The following is a 23348-nucleotide window of genomic DNA, read 5'->3' on the forward strand; positions in this document are numbered from 1 at the left end:
CATGCAATGCTCCATATCCACCACTAGGGGTGCCATTGGCTCATAAATGAAAAGAGCCGGCTGAGCATGTGGAAACCACAGAGCAGCCATTTTACAATCTGAACACCAGACCCCATTTTATGAATCAGCTATGATGTCAGCATCCCTACATCTGCTTCTATTGGCTGGAGCGCAACTGGCACTGGAGCGCTGTGCATTTACACACACGCTACCTCTCTGGCTCTGCAGAGCTCTGAGACACACATACTGACCTCATGACATGAAGCTTCTGCTAGGTCACTAGTCCTGTGCCACACTAACTGGATTGCCACTCTGAGCTTCAAATACAATCCAGCTTAGATGTTCATCTGTACTACAGTATGTGTACTTGTCTTGCAGTTCTCTGCATGTGCTTGTTTTTAAAGCTGTACTCCTATTCATGAGTAAGAAATACGTGTTCTTGACACGTCACATGAAGCATCCTTCTCCATGTTTGTTGTTCTGTCTGTGCATTTCTGTTTGTTGAAGCATTTGCTGTCACTTCCTTTCTCCTTAACCTTGCACCTGTGAGTAGTTTTGTTTTTGCAAAGATGATGATGTTGCTTCCTGACTATTTTCCTGTTGGATTTTCCTTGTCCATGTGCAGAGTGGCTGCCTTCCTGCTTAGGTTTCCTGCTCTCCTGCGGGGGGTATGAGCTGAGGCTGGAAAGACAATAGGGTTGTTTGTGGATATACTTATGTCATTAAATAGATATATTTAATATCTATTTAATGACAGTACTGAACAAGTCATGTTTGATTGTATGGGAGAAGAGTTTCACAAATCCGAAGTTGTTACAGAGGGAAACAATCCCACTTAAGACATGCAGTTCACTGACAGACAGTACTGTCTGTGTGTGTGTGTGTGTGTGTGTGTGTGTGTGTGTGTGTGTGTGTGTGTGTGTGTGTGTGTGTGTGTGTGTGTGTGTGTGTGTGTGTGTGTGTGCGTGCGTGCGTGAGGCACTCATTAAAAGTGTGTGCGCGTTAACAGGCTGTCCAACTGGCTGGCGTCTTTCATCGAGACAAAGCACTGTTTGACTGGACATATGGACGAATCAGCGCATGAATGGATGAGTTGTTACGCTGTTGTGGTTATCTGTGTGTTTGTGGAGCATGCTCACATTTGAATGAGACCATTTTTAACTAGTGAATGAAGTGAGGAAATGAGGCCACATATGGAGCAGAGAAGTCTGGGGTTCAGGTGAACCTTAACTGAGACGAAGATCCATTTTACCATCATGACTAATGAAGCAGGTGTGAGTTGATGCATCCCCAAAACACCATTATTTTACAAGCTTTCTTGTTGTAGTTCACCTCATTATTTTAGGCTGTAATGGCATTACATTACATCCTCACCAGGAGAAGAAACAGGTGGGTTATTCAGGACACCAGTTGACTTGTTTTATTGTCTCACTGTGTGTCTCAGAGAGAAAAGACAATGAACTCACACTGCGTGCTGAACCAACATTATTTGTAGTTATCCAGATGGTTTCTCCATGTTGGTTGTTGCTGTCTCTTCTTAACAAAGATAACACGAGGACAAGGGCACAGAGAAGCTGATAAATGTCTTCGGTGTAGATAAAGCTTAGTCTGGAGATGGAAGATGAAGGAATTTGTCAGTAATTCTGTTTATCATACATAAAGTGTATGATAAAGATTTTTAGAGGCAGAGAAATGGATAAAATGCTTCAAACATTTTCTTTTTTTTTCGCAGTGAAGAATAATTTAGAGAAATTGATTTTTATTGTCGGCTGATTCTCTCTTCATTGATTTCTAGCTGAGGCTAGAAGCTTGTTCTGTTACAGCGAGGCGGTTTGAATCTCTGACCCTAGGAGTGGGTGTGTGAGGGCATGGTTGTTTTTCATGTTCACCTCTCTTCTGATGATACTTGGGAGAGGCTCTGGCCACTGTGACCCTGAATATGAAACATATTGGATGGGAAGTGGATGAATTATTTCAGCCTGATGCATGACATTATAGATAATTAGCTTTGAGTGTTTAAGATAACATCAAGAAGCTTTAGGAACTCTGGTGACCTCGGACCCAATGTTCCTGGATACAGAAAACTATGTTCAAACTCATGTGAATGTTCATCTTTCGTTCTTCATTCTCATCTAGAAAGTATCCACCCCCACAATCTGACACATCCTTATAGTCACAAATTTGACCTTGTCAGAGCAAGTTAGTGTAAAATGGTTTCTGCTGTGTGTTTGTGTGTATGATAAAATGAAGTGTTAATGCACATGTGGAAGTTGAATGAAGTATTAAAATGCCCCACAGTCAACAAATGTCTTTCCATATTTAAAAAGCCCTACACTCACCAGGGACAAGTTTTCCCCCCAGTTTTGCAGTCATTTCCTGTTAGTTCAGTCTCACCCGAGGCTGCTGATACAATAATCCAACACCTCCATGACATCGTGCAGTTGGCAAGAGTGGAAAAAAAAGTAAAGGTCTTGCCACAGCTGTCAGTTTTTATATCCATCTGCCTGGCCCTCAGTCTGTTCCTCTAATACAGAGAACCAGTATCACAGCTTTGTTTTTATTTTAACATTTCTTTTCCTTTCAGTTATGACAGTTTTTCATTTTCAGATGTTTCATAAAAGGATCAAAATCTCCTTACAAGGACTTTTCTCATTTGTCCTTTTTTTGTCCATGTCTTCAGCTAAAAAAGAGCAGGATGGTGGAGATGACAAGAAGCAGGTGCAGAAGAAGAAGGTGAAGGAGCTGAAAGTTCTTGATGCAAAGTCTTCACAGAATCTGTGTAAGTCCATTTAACTGATCGCATCACACCAGTAACATTAGTTTTAGAGCTTATTTGCTAAACAAGTTATTTAAAGTTCCAGTTAAGCAAATGAGTTTTTATTGTTGTTTTGCTCACACAGCAATTTTTCTGGGATCGTTCCGCCTCCCTTATGAAGAGATAAAAAGTGCAATTCTGCAGGTTAATGAGAAGATCCTCACAGAGTCCATGGTTCAGGTACTGCATTCAGATGAGCCGTACTGTTCATGTTAAATGTTCTGCATCGGCATCTTTTATCATAACAGAATCAAGAATCCTGATAAAGATTTTACTTACTTTAAGACATTTCTCTTCAATTTCAGAATGCGGACCATAGTTTGGTTGAGAATTAGCTTGGAACATGTATAAACGTCTCCGGATTGTGTCAGTATTATTTATCTTTCCCTTTATGTCGCACAGAACTTGATCAAACAACTTCCAGCACCAGATCAGTTGACTATTTTGGGAGAGATGAAAGATGAATATGATGATTTGGCTGAGTCTGAACAATTTGGAGTAGTGGTAAGAGAATTTAAACACACACACACACACACACACACATAAAATCTCTTTGTAATGAAAATAAGCAATGTAGACTTTTAGCTTTGAGTGCAAGTTGATGGATAAAAACATATTTTCTTGAAGCACAAATGTAACTAGACAAATTGATGTGAAGTACAGTAGGTTGTTCCTGGCCACAGCTATGACTCTGTATGATGACTTCTATAATGACTAATGATCAATAATTGATTATTAAGAAAAATAACATTTTTATACTGCAAAATTAATTCTCATTGAATGATTAATATTCAGTGTTTTTTATAAAATAGCCAGTTTCTCCAATGACTGCTGATTGCAACAGTGTCTAACTGCAAAAGCCTGATTTAGAATCAACTCCAGACTTTTCATCTGCTAAGTCATTAAGACATTGTAATTTAATATCTCACATCTCCCAAAGAAATAACTTCAGAGTAAGTTTTTAAAGTATGTTTGGTCTATTGAGAATGGCAAAAGCTTAATATACAATAGTAAGAATTAGTTAAATAGCTACAACAAAGTGTTAGTGGCTGAATGTTTCTGCACTTACAGTACAAGTTATGACACACTTTCCCATTAAATGAGAAAGTTTTCAGATAACTGGGACTGAGATGAGCAGCCATTAAAAGCAGCTTGATGTGTTTTCAAATGAGGTGGAGAAATTTTTTATTTTTACATAGTTGAAGTGAGTAAGTGCCTTCACCAGATGGTGTTAAACAAAGCTCTGTTCAACTTTGCAAATGAAAATAATGGATGAAATTCTCCTCACTCAATAACATCTGTACACATGAACACACACACGACAGATACTCAGTTACTCTGTGCAGCTAAAACCAGGAAGGGCCTTCAAATCCCCCATCTCTTGTTTCTGCAGATGTCCAGTGTGAAGCGGCTGATGCCTCGGCTTCACGCCATCCTGTTCAAGCTACAGTTTGAGGAACAGCTTAACAACATCAAGCCTGATGTGGTGTCTGTAACAGCAGCCTGCGAAGAGCTCCAGAAAAGTGAGACCTTCTCCAAGCTGCTGCAGATCATCCTCCTCCTCGGGAACTACATGAATGCTGGCTCCCGCAACGGAATGGCATTCGGCTTCTCTATATCATACCTGTGCAAGGTGAAATGTTGATATGTGACTCAATGAATATGCTAAACAGCCTTTTATTCCAGCATAAGCATTTGAATGTTGAACAGCATTAAAGGGGTGCTATTATGGTATTTCGAGTTTTCTGAGCTTTCTACAGTGCTACCGTGTTGAATCCTCATCAGACATGTGAATGGCACTGTTTTTTATCACCTAAACGCATGTTTGAGTTTGAGTTTGAGTTCCAGCACTCTCTCCGTTTGGTTTCCATGGTGACGAAAATTGCGTCGTTTTAGAGAGTTTTTTCTACTTCAAAATCCTTGTGACATCCCGGGGGATAACGTTCAGTGGTTGGTTACCTTCTACTGGTTAACAAGGGCATGTACAAATACATCAGGTGGGTGGAAAACGTCGGATAAAGTTATTTCCAACGATGGCTGGTGAGTTTACCAAAGAGAGACATCCTGCTGCATTCGTTGCTGTGGGTTGATGTTTTCCACTTCGTTTTCAGGGTCTGATTCAGGTTCCAACATGTAGGGCTGTATGCTATGTGTTGACATTGTAGTTTGGTTTTTTTTGTTTTTTTTTATTGAATTTATTTTCGCCCAATTCTTCTGTTTATTAGATGTTACAATGACGGCGAAAAACGGCGGTGCGCGCTCCCGATGTAGTGCAGTGGCAGGAGGCGGGGCTTAATGCGGAAGCGTCTCAATCCACTCGTTTTGCCCACAGGCTGATCTGACAGCCTACGGAGAGGGTCGGTCTGAAGTAAATAAAGAGATTTGTGACAATAACTCGATCAATCCCAGTCCTTCTGGGCTCAGAAATAAAAATAAATTAGCCTGAAATGCACAGAATAGTTCCACTTTAAACATGGGCTAAGTAAGAGTAGTGATGTTTTAAGAACTGTAAAGCTCCTGTCACAGAAACTGCTGGTCAGAATTGAGAAGCACAATAGAAGCAGACATTAGTTGGATTAACTTCCATTTTCAATCTTGAAAATCAATTCTTCTTTCCATCAGCTGCGTGACACCAAGTCAAGTGATCTGAAGCAGACACTGCTCCATTTTCTCGCTGATGTGTGCCAGGAGCAGTATCCTGATGTCATGAGCTTTCCAGACGAGCTCATTCATGTGGAAAAGGCCAGCAGAGGTATATGGAACATTCATACTTTAATCTGTGTCATGCATGGTATTGTCCATCCATTACGCCTGGTTAGGCACTACTATTATTGTTCCATGACATTGTTTCAAGTGGTGGCACAACCTATTTTTATTTCCCCAACTCAATATGACATTTGACATTTAATCTTGCATACAAGCATATTTGCCAAGACAGACAGGCTGCAGTTTATGATTAATGCTTATTGAACAGGAAAGCTACAATCTTCATAGAGATGTACAAAAAATTACACACACACACGCATATTTATAATATATACACACGCAAGCATGCGGCGTGTCTACAAGTTATGCTTGTTAGGTTAATTGCAAGTCGCTTTGGATAAAAGTGTCTCCCTAATGAGTATAAAATGGAACATGTACTGTATTTACATTATCTGCTTGATACCTTTTTTTTTTTTTTTTTGCAACGCCATGTACATCATTGTTAATATTTAACATGTTTTTTGCAGTTTCTGCAGAGACAATTCAAAAGAATCTAGAGCTGATGGCCCGCAACATCAAGAATTTGCAAAAAGATCTGGAAACTTTTCCTCCTCCACAAACTGACAACGACCTCTTTGTGGAAAAGATGTCCATATCCTTCTCATTCATTTACTTAACTGTTCTGTGATTGAAATAAGTCTTTAAATGAAATTGCAAAGAAACATATTTTATCATGTTGAAAGACACAATATAGGTTCTCTATCTTAACGCCATGGCTGCACAGTTTTGTTAGCCACGCCCAAGAACAGTATGAGAAGCTGGATCTGATGCATAAGAACATGGAGAGCCAATATGAAGCTTTGGGAACATATTTTGTTTTTGACCCTCGAAAAATCTCAGTTGAGGAATTCTTTGGAGACCTCAACAACTTCAAAAACATGTTCCAGGTGTGTACAGATTTATTCACATACATTTGACATCATGTTTTTAAGTCTTTCCTGATCAACACAGATCTTTATACAAAGGCAAACAGGTGGAGCTGGCAAAGAATATGATAATAAAAGGCACAAGTCAAACCACAATGAGAAAAACAGGTGCCTGTTCACCTGTTTGTATTGATGTAATAATGAGGAGTGGCTCTTTTGATGTTGTCAGTTTATATATCAACTTAAAACAACTTTTAAAAACCCCAACTTGTTTTGCCTGTCAGACAGCCAACACCAGCCTCTGCTTTTAAAGTATTATTTATGTTCACAGAAATGCATCACATCACACACTGAATTGTCCACAACAAACTAAAGTCTAGTTTCCAAAACATACACTTTCTCATATGTCTGTCTTTTCTCTTATGTTCTATCTGCAGCAAGCGGTGGCAGAGAATCAGAAGAGGAAGGAGGCTGAAGAAAAAATGAAGAGAGCAAAGCTGGCCAGAGAAAAAGCAGAGAGGGAAAAAGAAGAGAAACTCAAGAGGAACCAGCTCCCCGACATCACTGCAGGTCATGAATGCTTTACGTCACCTGTTCACCTGTGTCAGACTGAAAGAGAGAGACACGCCACGTCTCACACTTTGTATTTTCCCCCAGGTTCCAGTTGGGGGCAGTCAGAGTCCACACTTGTGTGGAATATTTGTGTATGTGTTTGTGTGTGTGTGTGTAAAAGATCAGCCCATCAGTATTTATAGACCACAGTTAATCTAATGCTGATGACCTGTTTTGAGGCAAGCAAGCAACAATAAATCTTAGCATGAAGTGGGGACGAGGAGGATGAGTGCAAGAAACAGCTTGACCTCTTTACACGCTTCTCCAGATTGGGGGATTTCCTTTCATAAGTGAACTGAGGAAAATCTCAGTTCTTTAATCTCTTTATCAGCAAATGCATATTTCAACTCTTCTGTGAGATGCGGTTACACTGAAAATTGCTTGTAGCATATTGTCCCCTGCTCCATACACCCATGACCACTCTCTCATACACACAGTTAGCACTCCAATCCTGCCTTGCAGACACACATTTATGCACACATGCTTTTTTTTTCCCCCTTCTTCTTTCAGGCTGCGACCTACTTTCAGTACATTCCTCCTCTCTCTGGCTCCACTTGGGTTCTCCAGAGACTCTGCTCTTCCACAGACCAAATTTTCTGCAGCCTCTGTGCATTCCATGTGTGTTTGTGTTACAAATAACATTTTCTTGTTACTTTTTTTCCCCCGTTTTTCTTTTCCTGTGTGTGAGTGAAGAATAAAGTTGGTTTGTGTGTTTCTACTTTGTGAAACTTAGAAAAAGTCATTTTGGCCATTCTTCTGGGGGTACATGTTCCAGCTGGCATCTCCTCTCTCCTCTCTTGCTTTCATTACTTCTCTTTTTTTCATCCCCTCTCTTGTTTCTCTGTTTAAAAGGACTTGAAAAAACACTGAGGCCCCACTTGGGAAATGTTCTGTGTCAAAAAAAGTATGAAGCATTTGTGGTAAAGAAAAAAAGGTTAAATTTCTTGTTTTTCGGACGACACAAATGGAACATAATAGTGCTTCACAGATGAGTTTGCATGTCCGTTTGTGAGCCAGAGATCATTTACATACAGGTGGTATATTTGACTGCCCCTGCAGCCTGGAGTCATTTAACACCCCTATTTGAATTCAGCCATACACAAACCTGGTCTTTGTCCTGCATTTGTTTATAACCCTCATACTGAGGTTGTTAAACAAAGCTTGTTTTGAGCAGCTGGTCTCTAGAACATTAACATCTAGCTGGTTGTCTTTTTATTTCTTACCATGCCTTACCTGTGTGTTTGACCTCTACATATCCTTCTTGTCTGTTGAATTCAGTGAATGTTCCTATCACTTGTATCTAACTATCAAACCCCAGTTGTTTGTTGAACCATGGAAAGGTCAGTGTGTGTTTGCAGTCTGTGTCCTTGTCATTCCTGTCTGAGTCACACAGACCCACTCTGTACAGTATCAGTGGTCACATGTTTAAAGCATGTGATGGTTGTTTGTGAACGTCTCATTCTTCTGAAGGCCTTGAAGATTTTAGTAGTATTGCATATTTTAGATATCTAATTATCTTTTTTTTCCTCTCATGAAACACTTCTCTGCCAGCTTCCTCTGCTGCAATGCTCCGAACCTGACATTCACCATCTGTGCCTTAAAGGAGATGTTTGCTTTAATTACATTTGATTTAGATTAATTCTGAAATGATGAATTAATCTAGCTGTTATAAGCCCATGTGTAGACTGCTTCTATGCCCAGATTCTACAGCTAGGTGTCAGTGGTGTCTGTAAAAGATTGTGCAAAGCTGTGTTCTCATCTTTGTGTTAAAGGGTGTGGACCTGAGTGTGATTTGAAGCCCATGCAGATGCTGGTATGGGAACTGCCACTGGGAGTGCTCGTGCTCCACGCAGAGATCAAATGAGCAGCAGTGTGGGGGAAGGGATGGACCAGAGTAGGGCAGCAGATGCTCTTCTGTGGATTAGACTGTGTTGTTGTCTTTTCAGAAGGGAGGGGTAAGAGGAGGAGAGGAGAAAGGCATGGGTATAAGAGGATGAAACGGGATAAGCCTGGGTAGCCTGATGTCTCACACCAGGCGACTGTGAAATAGGGATGCAATCATGGCACATTAGAAAAACAAAAATCCGATAATCACTTCGCCACATAGTTTCTCTTCTGCTATTATCTTTCTGTATTTGCTGTTTCTGTTCTTTCTTGAACATTTACCCATCCACAATGTCATCTGTTATTGTGTGAACACCCGTTAGGGGTGCTATTGCTCTAAAAAAGATGCTTTGCCATCTGTCTTTGTGTGCATGCGAGTTACACAGAGGTGTGTCTGTGTGTGCATTAAGGTAGATCAGATCCAGATAGATAACTTTAAGAGCTCAACATCTAATGCTATTGTTCTAATTAATCCATCTTATCGTCTTAGTTCCTTGAGACGGTACTTTGCTGTTTGCATCCTGCACTAAACTATTTGTGTGTGGAAAGCAGGTGTGCCTGTCTGTTCTCTTAATCAAATCTAATACAGCGATTCCAACTTTTGAGACAGTTTCAGTATTGATTGATTGTTGAAACTAATGGATTTAACTAAATGGGGCTCTGTAAAATGCAGTACTCTTCCTTCCAATGCAAGGGCTTTCTGAATCCAGACTTAACAAAAGATTACCTAGTCCTGACCTGGTCTTTAAAATGAGGTCAGTACAATCGCAGATGACCACTGCACTTCATATATTGCATCAATGAACTTTTTTCACAGAAACTCAACTAAAACTAGGTTTGTTCAGTGTTTTGTAGAACCACCTTCAGCAGCATGTTGAGTCTCTAATGTCACAAGGAAAATATGGCTTTCTCTTCTTTATAGTGTTGTTTCTCAAGTAGGTTGAGTTCTGGACTTGAAGTGAAACATTACCAGCTCTTGATTATTTTCTTTTCAGTCATGCTGTTGTAGACTTGCTGCTATGATGTGTGGCGTAGTTTTATCCAGGTTTTCCCTCCTAATAATGAAATTCAATTCACTTTAGCGTGGTCGTAGGGATGCATAACAACCCCAAATCATCACCCTCCACCACTATGCTTGACAGTTGGTTTTACCTTTTTGTTGTTTTTACTAAACATGGTATTGTAAATTATGAACAAATATTTCCACTTTAGTCTCATCTGTTTAAAGGACATTTTTTCCAGAAACTTAATGTTAACTTCAGATTAATCTTTGTAGTTATAAGTTGTGTTGTACTTCTTAGAAAATGAGGCTTTGTCCTTGCAATCATTGCAAGAAACGGCCCTATTTGTCCTTTTTCTCATTTTTCTTCACAGACTTTATCATTCTGAGGCTTGTAAAAGTTAAGATGTAACTCTTGAGATATTTACAGTATGTATGAGCATTGAGATGAATATGCTATAAAAAGAGAAATATTTGTAAAGATCTACAATTTTGTCCAACTGAAATCAACCCCCAGAGGGTCCAGTTTAGCTCGCAGTATAAATTAGGTAAATATGAAAATGATAGAAAAAATAAGCTGTAATTCTATAATAAAGTAGCAGTAATTCGTAATTTATCCACAAAGCCATTTCCAAGGTACAAGGACAACTTATTGAATCATATTTATCTTTCATACTTTGTATATCTGACTTGAGTTTGCATAATGAGGTGAAGCTGTTGAAGTGGCCAGTATTACTACACGCATGTAGGAATGTACATGTATGGAAATTTGAAATGACTCATTCTGAAAAGTTACTCCAACCATAATATGAAATACTGCAGTTCTGTCTGAGATACATGGGATTAAATGTTGCTGGATTTTGTAAATCCATCTTGCTTTGTGAGTTGTAATTTACCTGTTACATTTTATATGTCTAAAATATATATTTTTTAAAGTTTAGAGTTTTGTTTTTTGACTGGTCATGAAACTGTAAGGTTTTACTTTGTTTTTCTTGTGTTGTTCTTGTAGTAAAACTATTTAAATGAATGAGTAGCACATGATCTCCAGCAATCTGCTGGAACTAGGAATGTTTGTTTCCACTGTGACCTTGTTATTACTTGCGTACAAATCAAACCTTGTTTAGCCTGAGATGACTTGTGTAAGGTTTTGTTTAATGATGTTGCCACTACTGCCCAAAATCACTGCTGAGCTTTTTGTGTAGTACTAAAGGCAGCACAAGCCTGAGGACCTACCAATTTTAGCTGGCTGACTATAATAAACAAGTTAAGTGCACAGTTCATTCATTGTTTGGTCCCTCCAGTGCCTCCAGCCCGTTTTCACAAATAGGTTTGTGTGTTTGTGTGCTTCCACCAGCTTTTTAAGCCAACCATGTGATTAGTGTAAGTGGAAAGTGGCCAGATGTGCTTCCCCGGAAGAGGAATAGCATGATCATCCTGGTCTATTTGTGCAGTTCCAGTGTGTGGACATTGAGGGGTGTATTTGTGCCGTGAAAGACTTGGCGGATGTGTGAGAGACTTTCTCAGACATGACAGGCGAGACCACTCGCCATCTGCTTCATGGCTTACTGCAGGATTAAAGATTGTGTTTGTGTGTGCGTGTGTGCATGAGCAGAACATGTGCTGTGTTTGTGTTTGGGGGCTGGGGAGGTGATGACATAAACCTTTAACCTCCAGGCCTACTGCCCCCTATCCCGCACCCCCCCCTCTCTTCCTATTCAGGCTAAAAAAGAAATAATTAAAACCATCTGCCTGCATGCTGAGCTGTGCCACTGAATGCTGCCCACCATGTTGTCATGACAACACATTTGTACACATAGTGTTGAGAGTGGTTACCCCACTTTGTTTGGACATTGCTGATGACCATCAGACACTGAGACTGTGCAGAAAATCTAAATGTAAACACACAGACACCACCCAAACCGCGCCAGCAAAAATCTTCAAACCCAAGATTCATTTCCAGTCAGTACTTCTTAAAATGTGATCCTCAATTACTCATCCATTGTGTCTTATTTATGTGGATTTGGTTTCAGAGGGAGTGTCTCTCCAATAAGGGTATGTCTGTTTGTTGTAGAGGTTTACTTCCTGAAAGTGCTCTCACTGTGCAGGCTTAAGCAGTGACAGCAGCGTAACTGGGTCACTTAACTGGGCTAATGTAGTTCATTTGACAACATGGCCGTGTGTGGTAAACGTTCCCACTTCCTTTCCTACATGTATTTTCCTACATGAATATTCATGACTCAGAAACACAGATAGCTACAGAATGTAGTTAAAGTACCAGTAATTTGGAAAAAAAAAATTTATATGGTTTTTTTTTTTAAAAAGTTCTGTGTCCCGATGGTCCTGATTGATGATGACAAAGCTACTTATAGTAATGACATGGTGTGTCTGTGTGTGTTTTGATGAACGTATAAATGCGGTTCCACATCATGGTTTAATGCATAGTTATTTCATTGCTGATGTCATGTTTTGATCCATTTTTACAGAGGGTGATGAAACTGGTATCATGGATGGCCTGTTGGAGGCACTGCAGTCCGGCGCTGCTTTCAGGAGAAAGAGAGGACCGCGGCAAGCAGGTACTTTTTCACAAACACAGCAGTAAATCCTCATATAACATGCAGATGTTGTAAAGTCTCCTGTTCATCTTAATTTGCAGATCTCTTTATCCTCTCACACTGTAATGCTTACCAGGCAGAAGCACATGTAGCCCATGAGACTTTTTTCCCCTCTGTCTTTCTGTTTGCAACAACACATAAAAACACATTTATTATGGTCCGCATCTTTTTTGCACGTCTCAGAGGCCGTTAGCTGCGGTGGTATTTTTTGAGCCGTGGTTAAAAGTAGCAGAGCCAGTAAAATCAAAAGCTGGCACAACAGAAGAGAGAGAGTGGCATGAGTGGGTGTGACCAGTAAGATGTTTAGAGCAACAACTGATCAGGGTGTGGTTGTGGAATAGGAAAATCAGAAGGAATTTTAATGTAGAAGGATAATGAATCTGTGTGTGGGGAGAAAGTTTTACGATGAGTGAACAGTGCATATAGGGTGATTACAGGATTGCCGTTCCAAAGCAGGACAGTATTAGAATGCTGAAGAGTTAAAGAAGAAAATAGATGACGTCTAAACTGGTCAAACCGACCTCCAGTTGCAGTTAAGTTTAAGGCCCAGTTTAATACTTTTACATTTTTCTCTTCTATTAGACAAGTGTTAACAATTCCTGGACATGTCTAGAGTTGATCTCTAACACATGTCACCCCAAGCAATCAAAGCAGCTTCTGTCCAACATTTAGGGATTTAACTTTAATAAAAAACATTGCCAGATATTTAAGGAGATGTTTCTCCGTGAGAATCTATACTGTACACAATTATAAAGTCATAAAACCTTTGAAAGTTAAATAATTTGTATATCATGTAAAATCTGATGTGTAATTTCCTTAATCCAACTCCAGCCTGGAGTTCATGCCGTGCACAGATTCATATTCAGGTTCTTTCTGAATAGTAAAATAGAGGCAGAACAGTGACCTGTTTAGATTCTTACTCTGTGCCACAATCAGATCCACTTTGATTTACATGTTGGAGTTTTACATATCTGTATTTTCCTTTTTGGTTTTCTGTCTATAGTCTCATGCATTTAGTACATTATTTCTTATTTGTAAGACCGCGCAAATGAAAGTGTGGTTGCTGTCAGGACAATAACTTAGAAATACGACTCCTAGTGTTGTGAGGCTCGTTTGTAGCCATGCTAGTTCAAAAGAGTTCATTGCCCATTAACTGGGAGAACAAAAACAAGAAAGACCTCATGTGTGTTGATTCACTTGCACTCTAGTGTGGGTTCTGCGTTCGCACATAAGAAAGGTTGTGGAAGAGTGTGTGTAACACAATCCCTCCCCCAATAGAAACCAGATGTGCAGCGAGGCTCCAGACTGGAGCAGCTCAGAAACAGAGATTAGATTGCAAACTATTCTTTCTTTCTTTCATCCTTTTGTCCCCCATTTATATTTTTATTTTTGTTTTTAATTCATTGATTAAACTGTGTGTTTTGCGTCATTCTGCAACAGCAATTAAAATTGCTTCCATGTCGGCCTTTAGCTTTTGATGTGCCAATGTCTGAGTACAGAAAACTCTTAAATGCTAAGCAACTCAGGCTCATTGCAACTAAACTGACTGAAACAACATTGAAGAGGGAGAAGCGAAAGCAGGGAAAAGAGACTGAGGCCCACTGGAGGGCTCACTCACTCATCCATAATACTATTTGGCTACCTCATACTAGTTACAGGAAATACCTGATCATGTGTGTGAGAGAAAGCAGGAGAAATTACTTTCTTCACAACGCATTCATCCATCTGGTTAAAAAAAAAAGAGCTTTTAATGTAGCACAACCTCACTAAATGCCTCCTACCGTCTTTGCTTTTTTTTTGCCAAAGTCCAGGGATTTCCATGGTGAGTAAAAAATACCCTGAAGACATGTTTGGGATTTTGTCGGCCATCGTTGTTGTTGTTTTACATTTTTCTTCACTGGAGTCTGCCACTTTTTACTTATCCCAGTTGTCTATTAGGGCTTACATGTTTCACTCTATAGCAAGACTTTACTTTGTTTGTGTATTTTAATGCATGTTTGCCTGGATTTTCCAGTACAAAGTCTTTATTTAAAGGAGCTAAAGTAGGAGGAGGAATATCATGATTCAGGCTCCCCAGATACACATCTACACCACAGGAACTATTGGCAGGCTCTATTAACAACTTAAGCTATCATGTTGTGAGATGCCATACATATGGAGGTATTATTCATTCAGATTACATAAGTTCATGATTGTTGCATAATGGAAGTGATAGAAAACTTTGTTTCTGAGGTTTAACCATAAGAAATGTGTTAATCTGTTTTGGAATGTCTTTGGTCAAATGAAATGTGTGGTCTTTCCAACCTTGCTTGTTGTGGTATGTAATACACCAGTCATCCGGGGGCCTATTAATTAGTCTTGAATCATTCCAGATATTTTCCCTCCATCTAAGCCACCAGTAATTTTAATATATGCTGCAATGATAATGTGTCACTTAATGAATTGCAAAATGCCAACGAAAGATTAATTAAATGGAATGATCAGACTAGTTTTAGCTGCCTTTTTTTACAACCTTGTTTCCAGAGAAGTTGGGAACAATTTTAATAAAAGCTATAAAAAGTCTATAACCTAATTTTTTAGTCCACTTAGAGCCTATTTAAAAGAAACAGAGAAGTTTTTAGTGTCTTTAATTTGAATTAGGTAGCAAACAGTTATTTCTTGAAGCTGATGTGTTAGCAGGCGTACGGGTGAGTGTGAAGACCCACTGGTACTATTCTAGGACCAAAATGTGATGCCGAGGCAACTCTGGGTTATTTTCAGTATACACAGCTCATTGCCTACTAAAAGTTTCACACACACAACCACAGCCTGGAACCACGGTGAATGTGCCTCAAGGGTTTCTCCAGGCAAAAAGCATGTTTGTGTGGTTCACTGGGAAATTATAAGAATCACAAGAGCAACAAGTTCTTTGAGGAGATTTTCACCCGTATGTAGGAATCTGTCCGATGAGAGCTTTGTTGACAAAAGGCACCCTGTATGTTTCCCTGCATACACTTAACCAGTTTTGGGATACAGATCCCAGTGTTGATGAAGCGAACAGCTGTCCATTAGGAACTCACTGAGACACGGAGTTTAAAAGACTCGAGGTACATGTTGTAAAAAAAATAAACAATAGATTAATCATGATGTATTAAATTTCCCTTTGGGGATTAATAAAGTACTTTTTATTTATTCATAACATATTAGTGTAAATATGAGAAAAAAAAAACATGAAAGCAGCAGTCAGTGAACTTGCACTCTTTATCCTTTATATTAACACAAAATAAATTGAATGGCTTGTTTTAGTTACTGATGTTTATTATGTGTGTTTTCTGTATTATGTTAACATGATATAACAAACAACTTATACAGTATTTTTTCTTCTTTTTTTTGTTGGGGGAGCCATTGACTGTTATTGTGTATCTAATGGCCTAGAGCACCCTCCCCTCCTTTCCTTGCCTCCCCTCACAGCTGCAGCGACTGCAGACGTCACAGCTGAGTTAAAAGACCACCGTGGTCCTATTGAGCATTTTGTCATGCTCATTGTGTCACAGCATTGTGACTGAATGGGTTGCCACGAGGCTGTAGAGTCTTGACACCCCCCACCTTTGACCTGTAACTCCGCTCACTTTGTGTGTTTGTGGAATGAGCAGACTGCACAGGGGATCCTCAGCTGTCCTACACTCCGTCTGTCTCCTAAACACATACACACAAAGCACACACTCCAGATGCTCACATGCCGATACAAAGGCACACATGGATGTTTGCATACTAATACATGCAAACCAAACACACATAATTTATTCCAAAGAAAAAGCTTGGATGTAACATGTCACATTTTGGCTCTAAATTTGAAATGGGTAGCTGACTTGTCAGCTTGGCAACATTTAGACTAATTATATATTCAGAAGCATGTAAGTGGAGGAATGACGTTCCTAAACACAATCTATGAATCCATCTGCTGGGTCATGACCCTTGCTGGTTCAGCCAATCACAGAAGCAACTAGCTGACAAAGCACCAATCACAACAGAGGGACGGCGATAAAGAGCATAGCAACAATGGTGGCACACGCTGGCTCTGCAGACAGTCTGCTCAAAGAGGAACAGAAAAAAAAACACTTCTGAAGAATTGTGCTCTCACAGATGTTCGGACACTCGACACAGATGCACAAGAAAATTTCATTCAGACCGCGAGGAACGTGCTCATCAATATAACTGCAGCTGAAACGGTGATAAACTTCCACACATGACACAGTGAATACGGCCACATTAATCTACCAGTAGCAGAAAATCCATCCTTTCACATCAATACTATCCCACAGATACCAGTCAGTGGTGGTGCTGGATGACGTCAGCCTTTCCCACAGATCTCTGCTGTAGAGCAGCAGTGTTCTCCCCACTGCAGCCTGAGGAGGGCGATATGAGTACCTGTTATATTAGAGATGCTTTCAGCTTCAGCCTCGTCTTCAAATACATCCTCATATTTATTGTGGCCCCGTCATGTTGTCACGTGACTGTGGATCTGCTACTGATTTGTATAAGATACACAAAGAGCGTATAGAAAGCTTTTCATCTGTCACTAACATGCAGCTCATGTTCATACTGCTGGTTTTCCGGGTAGCATCTGTGATGAGATGGGAAGTGAAAGCTCCCTGCACAATTCAACAAAGGCCAACAACCTGTACTGTACAACAAAGTGTTCTTTCCCTCATCAGGTAGTCATCATTTAGTCTCCTGGAATGTAATGTGTTACAGATGATCTTACTGCACAGAGCAGAGTTCCACTGTCCACACGCATTCATCAGAAAACAGACCATCAGAAGTCTTTGTTTTCAGCCCCAGCTACTCATTTTCTTTTTTTTTTTCTGTCTTGTCCAGCATTTAAGCTAGCAGACTGATGTTCTGGATGCTGTGTTCTGCTGGGCAAATTTATTTTGCCAAGGGGAACTTTTATAGATGTAATGATCCCCTTGTATTTCTTGATTCTTATTTTATTTTTCTATTTGTTTTGGAAAATAGTTTGTATTACAGAGTTTATGCTGCTGGACCTGACCGGAAAGGACAGAAAGAGAAAGAAAGAGAACAGAAAAAACAAAAGAAAGAGATCAATGCATACACGTCAGCTATTCATTTTCCCTGCACACCAGCCCCACACTGTCATGCCAAATGCATGTATCTTTTAGTCAACAACAGAGGTAGCAATATTTTAAACATGCTTGACTTAGATGCAATGTGAAGTGAAGCAGCTTCTGTGCTGCAGTTTCACAAAGTTGAAGTCATATTTTAAGGATCAGTCAGTTATCCAGACTTTCAGCCCCATGTGTGGGACAAGGACTGCTTGGTGTTTAATATCACCAGCAGTGTTATTTTTTGTGGGGAGTAGAATATTTAGATTACCAGTCTCCTGATCTTTCCGTAACCAAACATCCCTGGCATGTTTTAGATCAGAAAGTAAAGAGCGGCTTCCCTCTGCACCCACGTCTGAAAGAGCTGGAAAAGTTCTGCATCTGAAATGGATTAAAATTCCCAGAGTCACTGTCCAAATCTTCATGATACTCTTATTGAAGCCATTTTTAAAAAACACATTGAGCTGGTTCTCATGTGGCAGCAATGATGTAATTTGGGGAAAAGATTTCCAATTAATCCATTGCTAAACAACTGACGGTACATTTACTAAGTGTTTTCATGTGTGGAAAGAAATCTTATGTAATCATTAAGTAAAAGTTTTAACATTCTCTTCTCAGCTCAGTGTTTTATCCTTTTAAGGACGGGGGGCCTTCACCAGAATTGGAAATATCTACTATAAAATTACTGGGGCAACTGGGATAGAGAACTGTGATCACTGTGGGGAGATCATGTAGTTTAAAAGGCCCAAAACATGAACCGATCTCATCCTCCACTCACAGTTTCCTTTTGCCCCTGAGTGAAACAGATCCTCTATCTCACTTCTCCTCTCTGCTATCAGACAGGTAAACTTGGATCAGGGTCATTTTTAACTAACTGTTTACCGTTTACTTTACAGAGATGCTTTGTCCTAATGCTTTTATTATTTTAGTACATGGACCCTGTTGTGGTCTGGCCCATGCATTGACAAGCAATATGTTGTGAAGATGCCTGATTATGTGAGAACATGTGATCATGTCAGGATCAGCTACAAATGAATTTCTCTTCTGGGACAAATAGTTTTTCTGAAAATGAACCTATTTGCTCCATTGTTAGGAAAAGGAGCTAATATGTTATTTGCATACTTGTCTGGTCGGTCCTCATCCCGAGGCTTGAATTCATAAATTTAAGCAGTTCAGATTTATTTTCATACAGTGGTAGCTCAACTTTAAGTCATGTCAGGGCACTTTCTAAACTAAAGTCAAGATCTCACCGTATTATACAGAGAAACCACTGACATTTCAGCTGTTTCAAAAAGAGGATTTGCTTTTTCTCTCTCTCTTTCTGTCTCTTTAATCTTCAGGTTTCTGTCTAAATCCATCTTTTTCCCTCTGATCCTCCTCCCTCTTCTCCATTTCTACCTTCTCTCTCTCTCTCTCTCTCTCTCTCTCTCTCTCTCTCTCTCTCTCTCTCTCTCAGAGAGAGAGAGAGAGAGAAGGAGAATGAGAGACGAAGTCGGCTTGACAGCCTTTGAAGAGCTTTTCTCTGTGGGCTGGAATTTGTAAGACAAGTTTCAGGGTGCATATATATATATATATATATATATATATATATATATATATATATATATATATATATATATATATATATATAATATATATATATATATAATATATGATAGTGTGTGTATAACCTACAGAGACTTTCTCCTGGTTTTTGGATCATTTTCATAATTTTTAATCAGTACATTTAAGTAAAACAGGCCTGATATAAAAAAAAAAAATATATATATATATATATATATATATATATATATATATATATATATATATATATATATATATATATATATAAAGAGTTGTTAAACTGATCACACTCTCAAGAAAACTACAATCTTGAATCTTCCTTTTCTTTTCCTGTAGACTCAATTGTGTCTTTGTCACAGCTAGTTCTGGAGACCTGCTTGGTAAATCTGTTTTTTTTGTGTGTGTGTGTGTGTTTTGCACATCTGAGTCATGTGACCTGCCTTGAGTTTTTATATATTCATGCCTCATTTGCATGTGTGTTTGTATTGCTTTACTGAATTGATCGGATTTAGTTTGTTTCTTTATTTAACCTAACAAATTTGCTCTGTTCTGATGTATCATTTGCTTGGAATGAAGAGAGCTAAATGTACACCGAGCATATAATAACAGCAAACACACAAACACAATCTCCCACTGACCTATATAATTCAAAATGGCTGCTGCTGCACAGCTGTCCTCCTACGCAGGAGGGTATAGAGTGGGAAACGATAGAAGTACAGAATAAGAGATAAGGCTGCTAGTGTGTGTGTGTGTGTGTGTGTGTGTGTGTGTGTGTGTGTGTGTGTGTGTGTGTGTGTGTGTGTGTGTGTGTGTGTGTGTGTGTGTGTGTGTGTGTGTGTGTGTGTGGGAGGTAGAGGAGAGGAAATAAAAGTAAGCAGGTAGAAAAATGAGAACAGCAGCGTCCTCTGGGCATAATCTGTCACACTTGTTCTGTTTTTCTACGTGGCCATGCCCCTCATCTCTTTACTGCTTCCTCTCTGCCTCACGATGAATTTTACAACTTATTTCTGTCACCCTCTCGTCATTATTCACAGCTTATTCCTCCTCTGACTCAGTCTCTCCATCCATGTTTGTCTCAGTTTCATTCATCGCTCAGTCTTTAATCTTCCCACAGTATGAATCATCCTGCTCCTCATGGTGCCTCACCCTCTCTTACCCCCTCCTCCTCTCGCCTTGTGCACACACCATCTCCATTCCTTCATTTCACCAGTCCTTTTCTCTTCCTCCATGTACATCTGATTTTCTTTCCTTATTCTTTTCCTACTACATCACGTTCCCCCTAATCTGATATCAGCAGTGAGTTGCTCCAGATATTCTACTAATCCGCGTACATAAACAGCTGCACCGCTCGTCCATCAGCGGCAGAACATACACATGTTTGGGGAGCATTAGTTATGTGGTTTATATCCGCACATGATGTATTTTGTGTACGGTGTTACATTATGTCCTGGCTGTTGTGTTATCTAATTAAAGCTTTATATTTATGGTGAAAAGTGTAAAGCATACACATCCTTGTGTGTTGAAATTTGACTGACATGTCTTTTTTTTCTTTCTTGTCCTTTCTGCATGACACTGACAAATATGCATGAGCTGATGTGTTGTTCTCTTTTTCTGTTTTTCACTTTGTTCTTTCTTCCCAGCCAACCACAGACGAGCTGGTCATGCAGTGACCAACATCTTGGCCAAAGAGCTGATGCAGGAAGGTACAACTTCATCCAGCAAAGTGAAGAAAAAGGCAGATGAGGAGGAACCAAAACTACAAGGAGCAGAGTCTTTAGAGGAGTTGCTGGATGCTGCTCCTTCTCGGGCTAATTAGACTTCCAGGTAGAAAGTTTTTACCTGCAGTCATTGCTGTTCAACACAGGTTTATTCTCTTCAGCTTCCCAGGGGCCAACATCAGATTGACTTTAGATAGTTGTGTTGTTTCCATTCCTCTTTTCTAAAGGACCTGCTTTTAGCATTGAATGTTTCTTGTGGAATGACGAGACGAGGCAGGGTGGTCCTCAGCTTCAACCACTGCATGTCTTCCAACAACATTTGGAGCTTTGCCAATATAATAGGATGTAATTGCTTTCCTTCATCATATGCACAGAAATGTTTTTGTTTTTTTTTGTTTTTTGTTTTTTTTTGTGCTTCTTTATTCTTTGTTTTACCCTCAAATTCATCAAAGGGGACCAATCCAAAGATGTACTCAGGAAGGACCCACCCTTTCTTTTTGTTGTCATTCCTAAACTTAGAATGTGGAATGGGAATGTGGAGAATATGACACATCCTACAGGTGATTATTGACCATTCTGCGCTTCCTGTTTTCTTTTTAAACTATGAAATATGTCGCTTTGTAATGTAACGGTTTACAATCATTTTGCTGTAAACGTTAAAAAAGGTGCCAATCAACAGAAGACCAGTCATATCATTTCACATATAGGTGGTAACCATTTACAGTTCACACCGAACAGGCTTATGGACCACCTTATCCAGAGCACTCATCACCTAGATTTATGCTTAAGGGTGGGGGTTATTTTTTTGTGTGTGTGTATTTACTGAGAAGGGATTTAGCACACTGGTGCACAAACTAGATTTTCTACAAAACTGGGATCATTTATATCTGCTTGTTTAAGTTGTTATCAGAAGCTGTATTGGGTAAACATGCTTTCACTCACGAGCACAATTATTCACATACACTCAGCAGTAAAGTCAAGTCAGATGGGAGAGTCAAACAAATAAACAGCTTTCTCTCTTTGTCTCATTCTCTTTTTCATTTTGAAGGGTGTTTCCGTACAAATATTCTGCAGCCAGGCAGGCAGTTTACATGCCTGTGTTTTTATGTCTGAGAAAGTCTGAGTGTGAAATTAGCTGCCTATATTTAGTTTTCTCTGCACAATCCACTGCATACATGTAGTTTAGAGTGTGTATGGCCATCTGTAATTACTGCATGGTACCGAACATGCTGTCATAAATGATAGAGTTGTGGTCTTTCTGCTGAGAATATTGCACACTGGAAAACAGCCCAGAAACTGCTGAGAGATGAATGTGTGTTTGTTGACTGTCAGTCTGAGTGTGTGTCCACCCACTCTCCTTCCCACTGAAGTGCAACAGTAGTCTTTGGATGTCTGGCCCTGTTTCTATTTCTCAGCCATCAGCATACATGCTGCCATGATGACGTGGTGCTGTATCTGACAGGAAGCCTGGCAGGTGAAGTCATTTGCTCCATGCCAGATTTATTTCTATGCAAATCAGCTGTAATGTGCATCCAGCCCCAATCCCAGCCAGTCCTGGGACATACAAACCATCATTTCCTCGTATGGCTCGTGATGGATTGTCGAAACAGTGCTGAAATTGTAACCACCATTCATAGAAGTGAATGTTTGTTGAGGAAATGGCACTTAAACACCATCAAATGAAACTGGAGCACTGGATGTATAGATGTTTTTTTTTTTTCTTCAAATCAAGTGCTGATGCTTATTTTTTTTATGTAGAAACACTGAGAATTAGTCAAATATTTCTGCACCTGCACAAAATGTCATCTCTGCATTTAACAGACGTGATTTTTTTTCTTCTTTTTTCTGCGATATCCCTCCCGTATGTTCAGATAGACACCACAGGTGATTGTATGAAGCAGATTGACATATAGTGATACTGGGAAATATTGTTAGTGTCACTGGAATATTTGTCTTGATTTTGAGTTGATCCTTTTGTTCAGTAATTGTTTTTCCTTTTTTTTTAAGAGATTGTTTTCTATGTGAATTTTTAAGATTATTTTAATGTATTTGAATTGAAATTTTGTTTTTTCTTTCAGAGATTGCTTTATGGATACAGAATAATGCACGCAACCATTCTGTTTGTTACACCGAACCATTAAAAATGTCTTAAGTAGTTTTGCTTGTCTGACTTTTTTTTTATTTCTCTGAGATTTATTTTGAAGCATTCGACCCATCCTCCCCTCATCTCACACTAACATAAACACACAGACCAGTAAAATACCAGTCACACAGTGCAGTCTGTGATTTTGTAATTTTATAGTCTAAAGCAGCAGAAGAATGAATAAACAGTTGAGCTGGTTATTTTTACAGAGAAATTCCAGGATTTTCTGCCTTTAGCCTGTACAGAAACTTTCCAACTCTGATT

At 39.4% G+C, this 23348-nt stretch overlaps 2 protein-coding genes across 2 annotated transcripts in view; both read left to right on the plus strand.

Annotated features, from left to right (window-relative positions):
- The window catches only part of diaph1 (diaphanous related formin 1), an 84308-nt gene extending 81313 nt beyond the window's left edge, over nt 1-2995 (plus strand). The window contains exons 18-19 of the mRNA XM_079250119.1: nt 2690-2779; nt 2901-2995. Of these exons, the coding sequence (XP_079106245.1) occupies nt 2690-2708 (19 nt within the window). The 3' untranslated portion in view covers nt 2709-2779; nt 2901-2995. The remainder of the gene's footprint in view (nt 1-2689; nt 2780-2900) is intronic.
- A 3226-nt stretch (nt 2996-6221) lies between these two features.
- LOC306762974 (protein diaphanous homolog 1-like) lies at nt 6222-23046 on the plus strand. Its single transcript, XM_079249640.1, has 5 exons — nt 6222-6468; nt 6885-7017; nt 12427-12516; nt 19560-19603; nt 20864-23046. The coding sequence occupies exons 1-5, from the start codon at nt 6349-6351 to the stop codon at nt 20891-20893; spliced, it is 417 nt and encodes a 138-aa protein (XP_079105766.1). The 5' UTR covers nt 6222-6348; the 3' UTR covers nt 20894-23046.
- The last annotated feature ends 302 nt before the right edge of the window (nt 23047-23348 follow it).

The sequence above is a fragment of the Telmatherina bonti genome, assembly GCF_933228915.1.
Source record: "Telmatherina bonti genome assembly, chromosome: 12".
In the NCBI taxonomy this organism is placed as follows: domain Eukaryota; kingdom Metazoa; phylum Chordata; class Actinopteri; order Atheriniformes; family Telmatherinidae; genus Telmatherina; species Telmatherina bonti.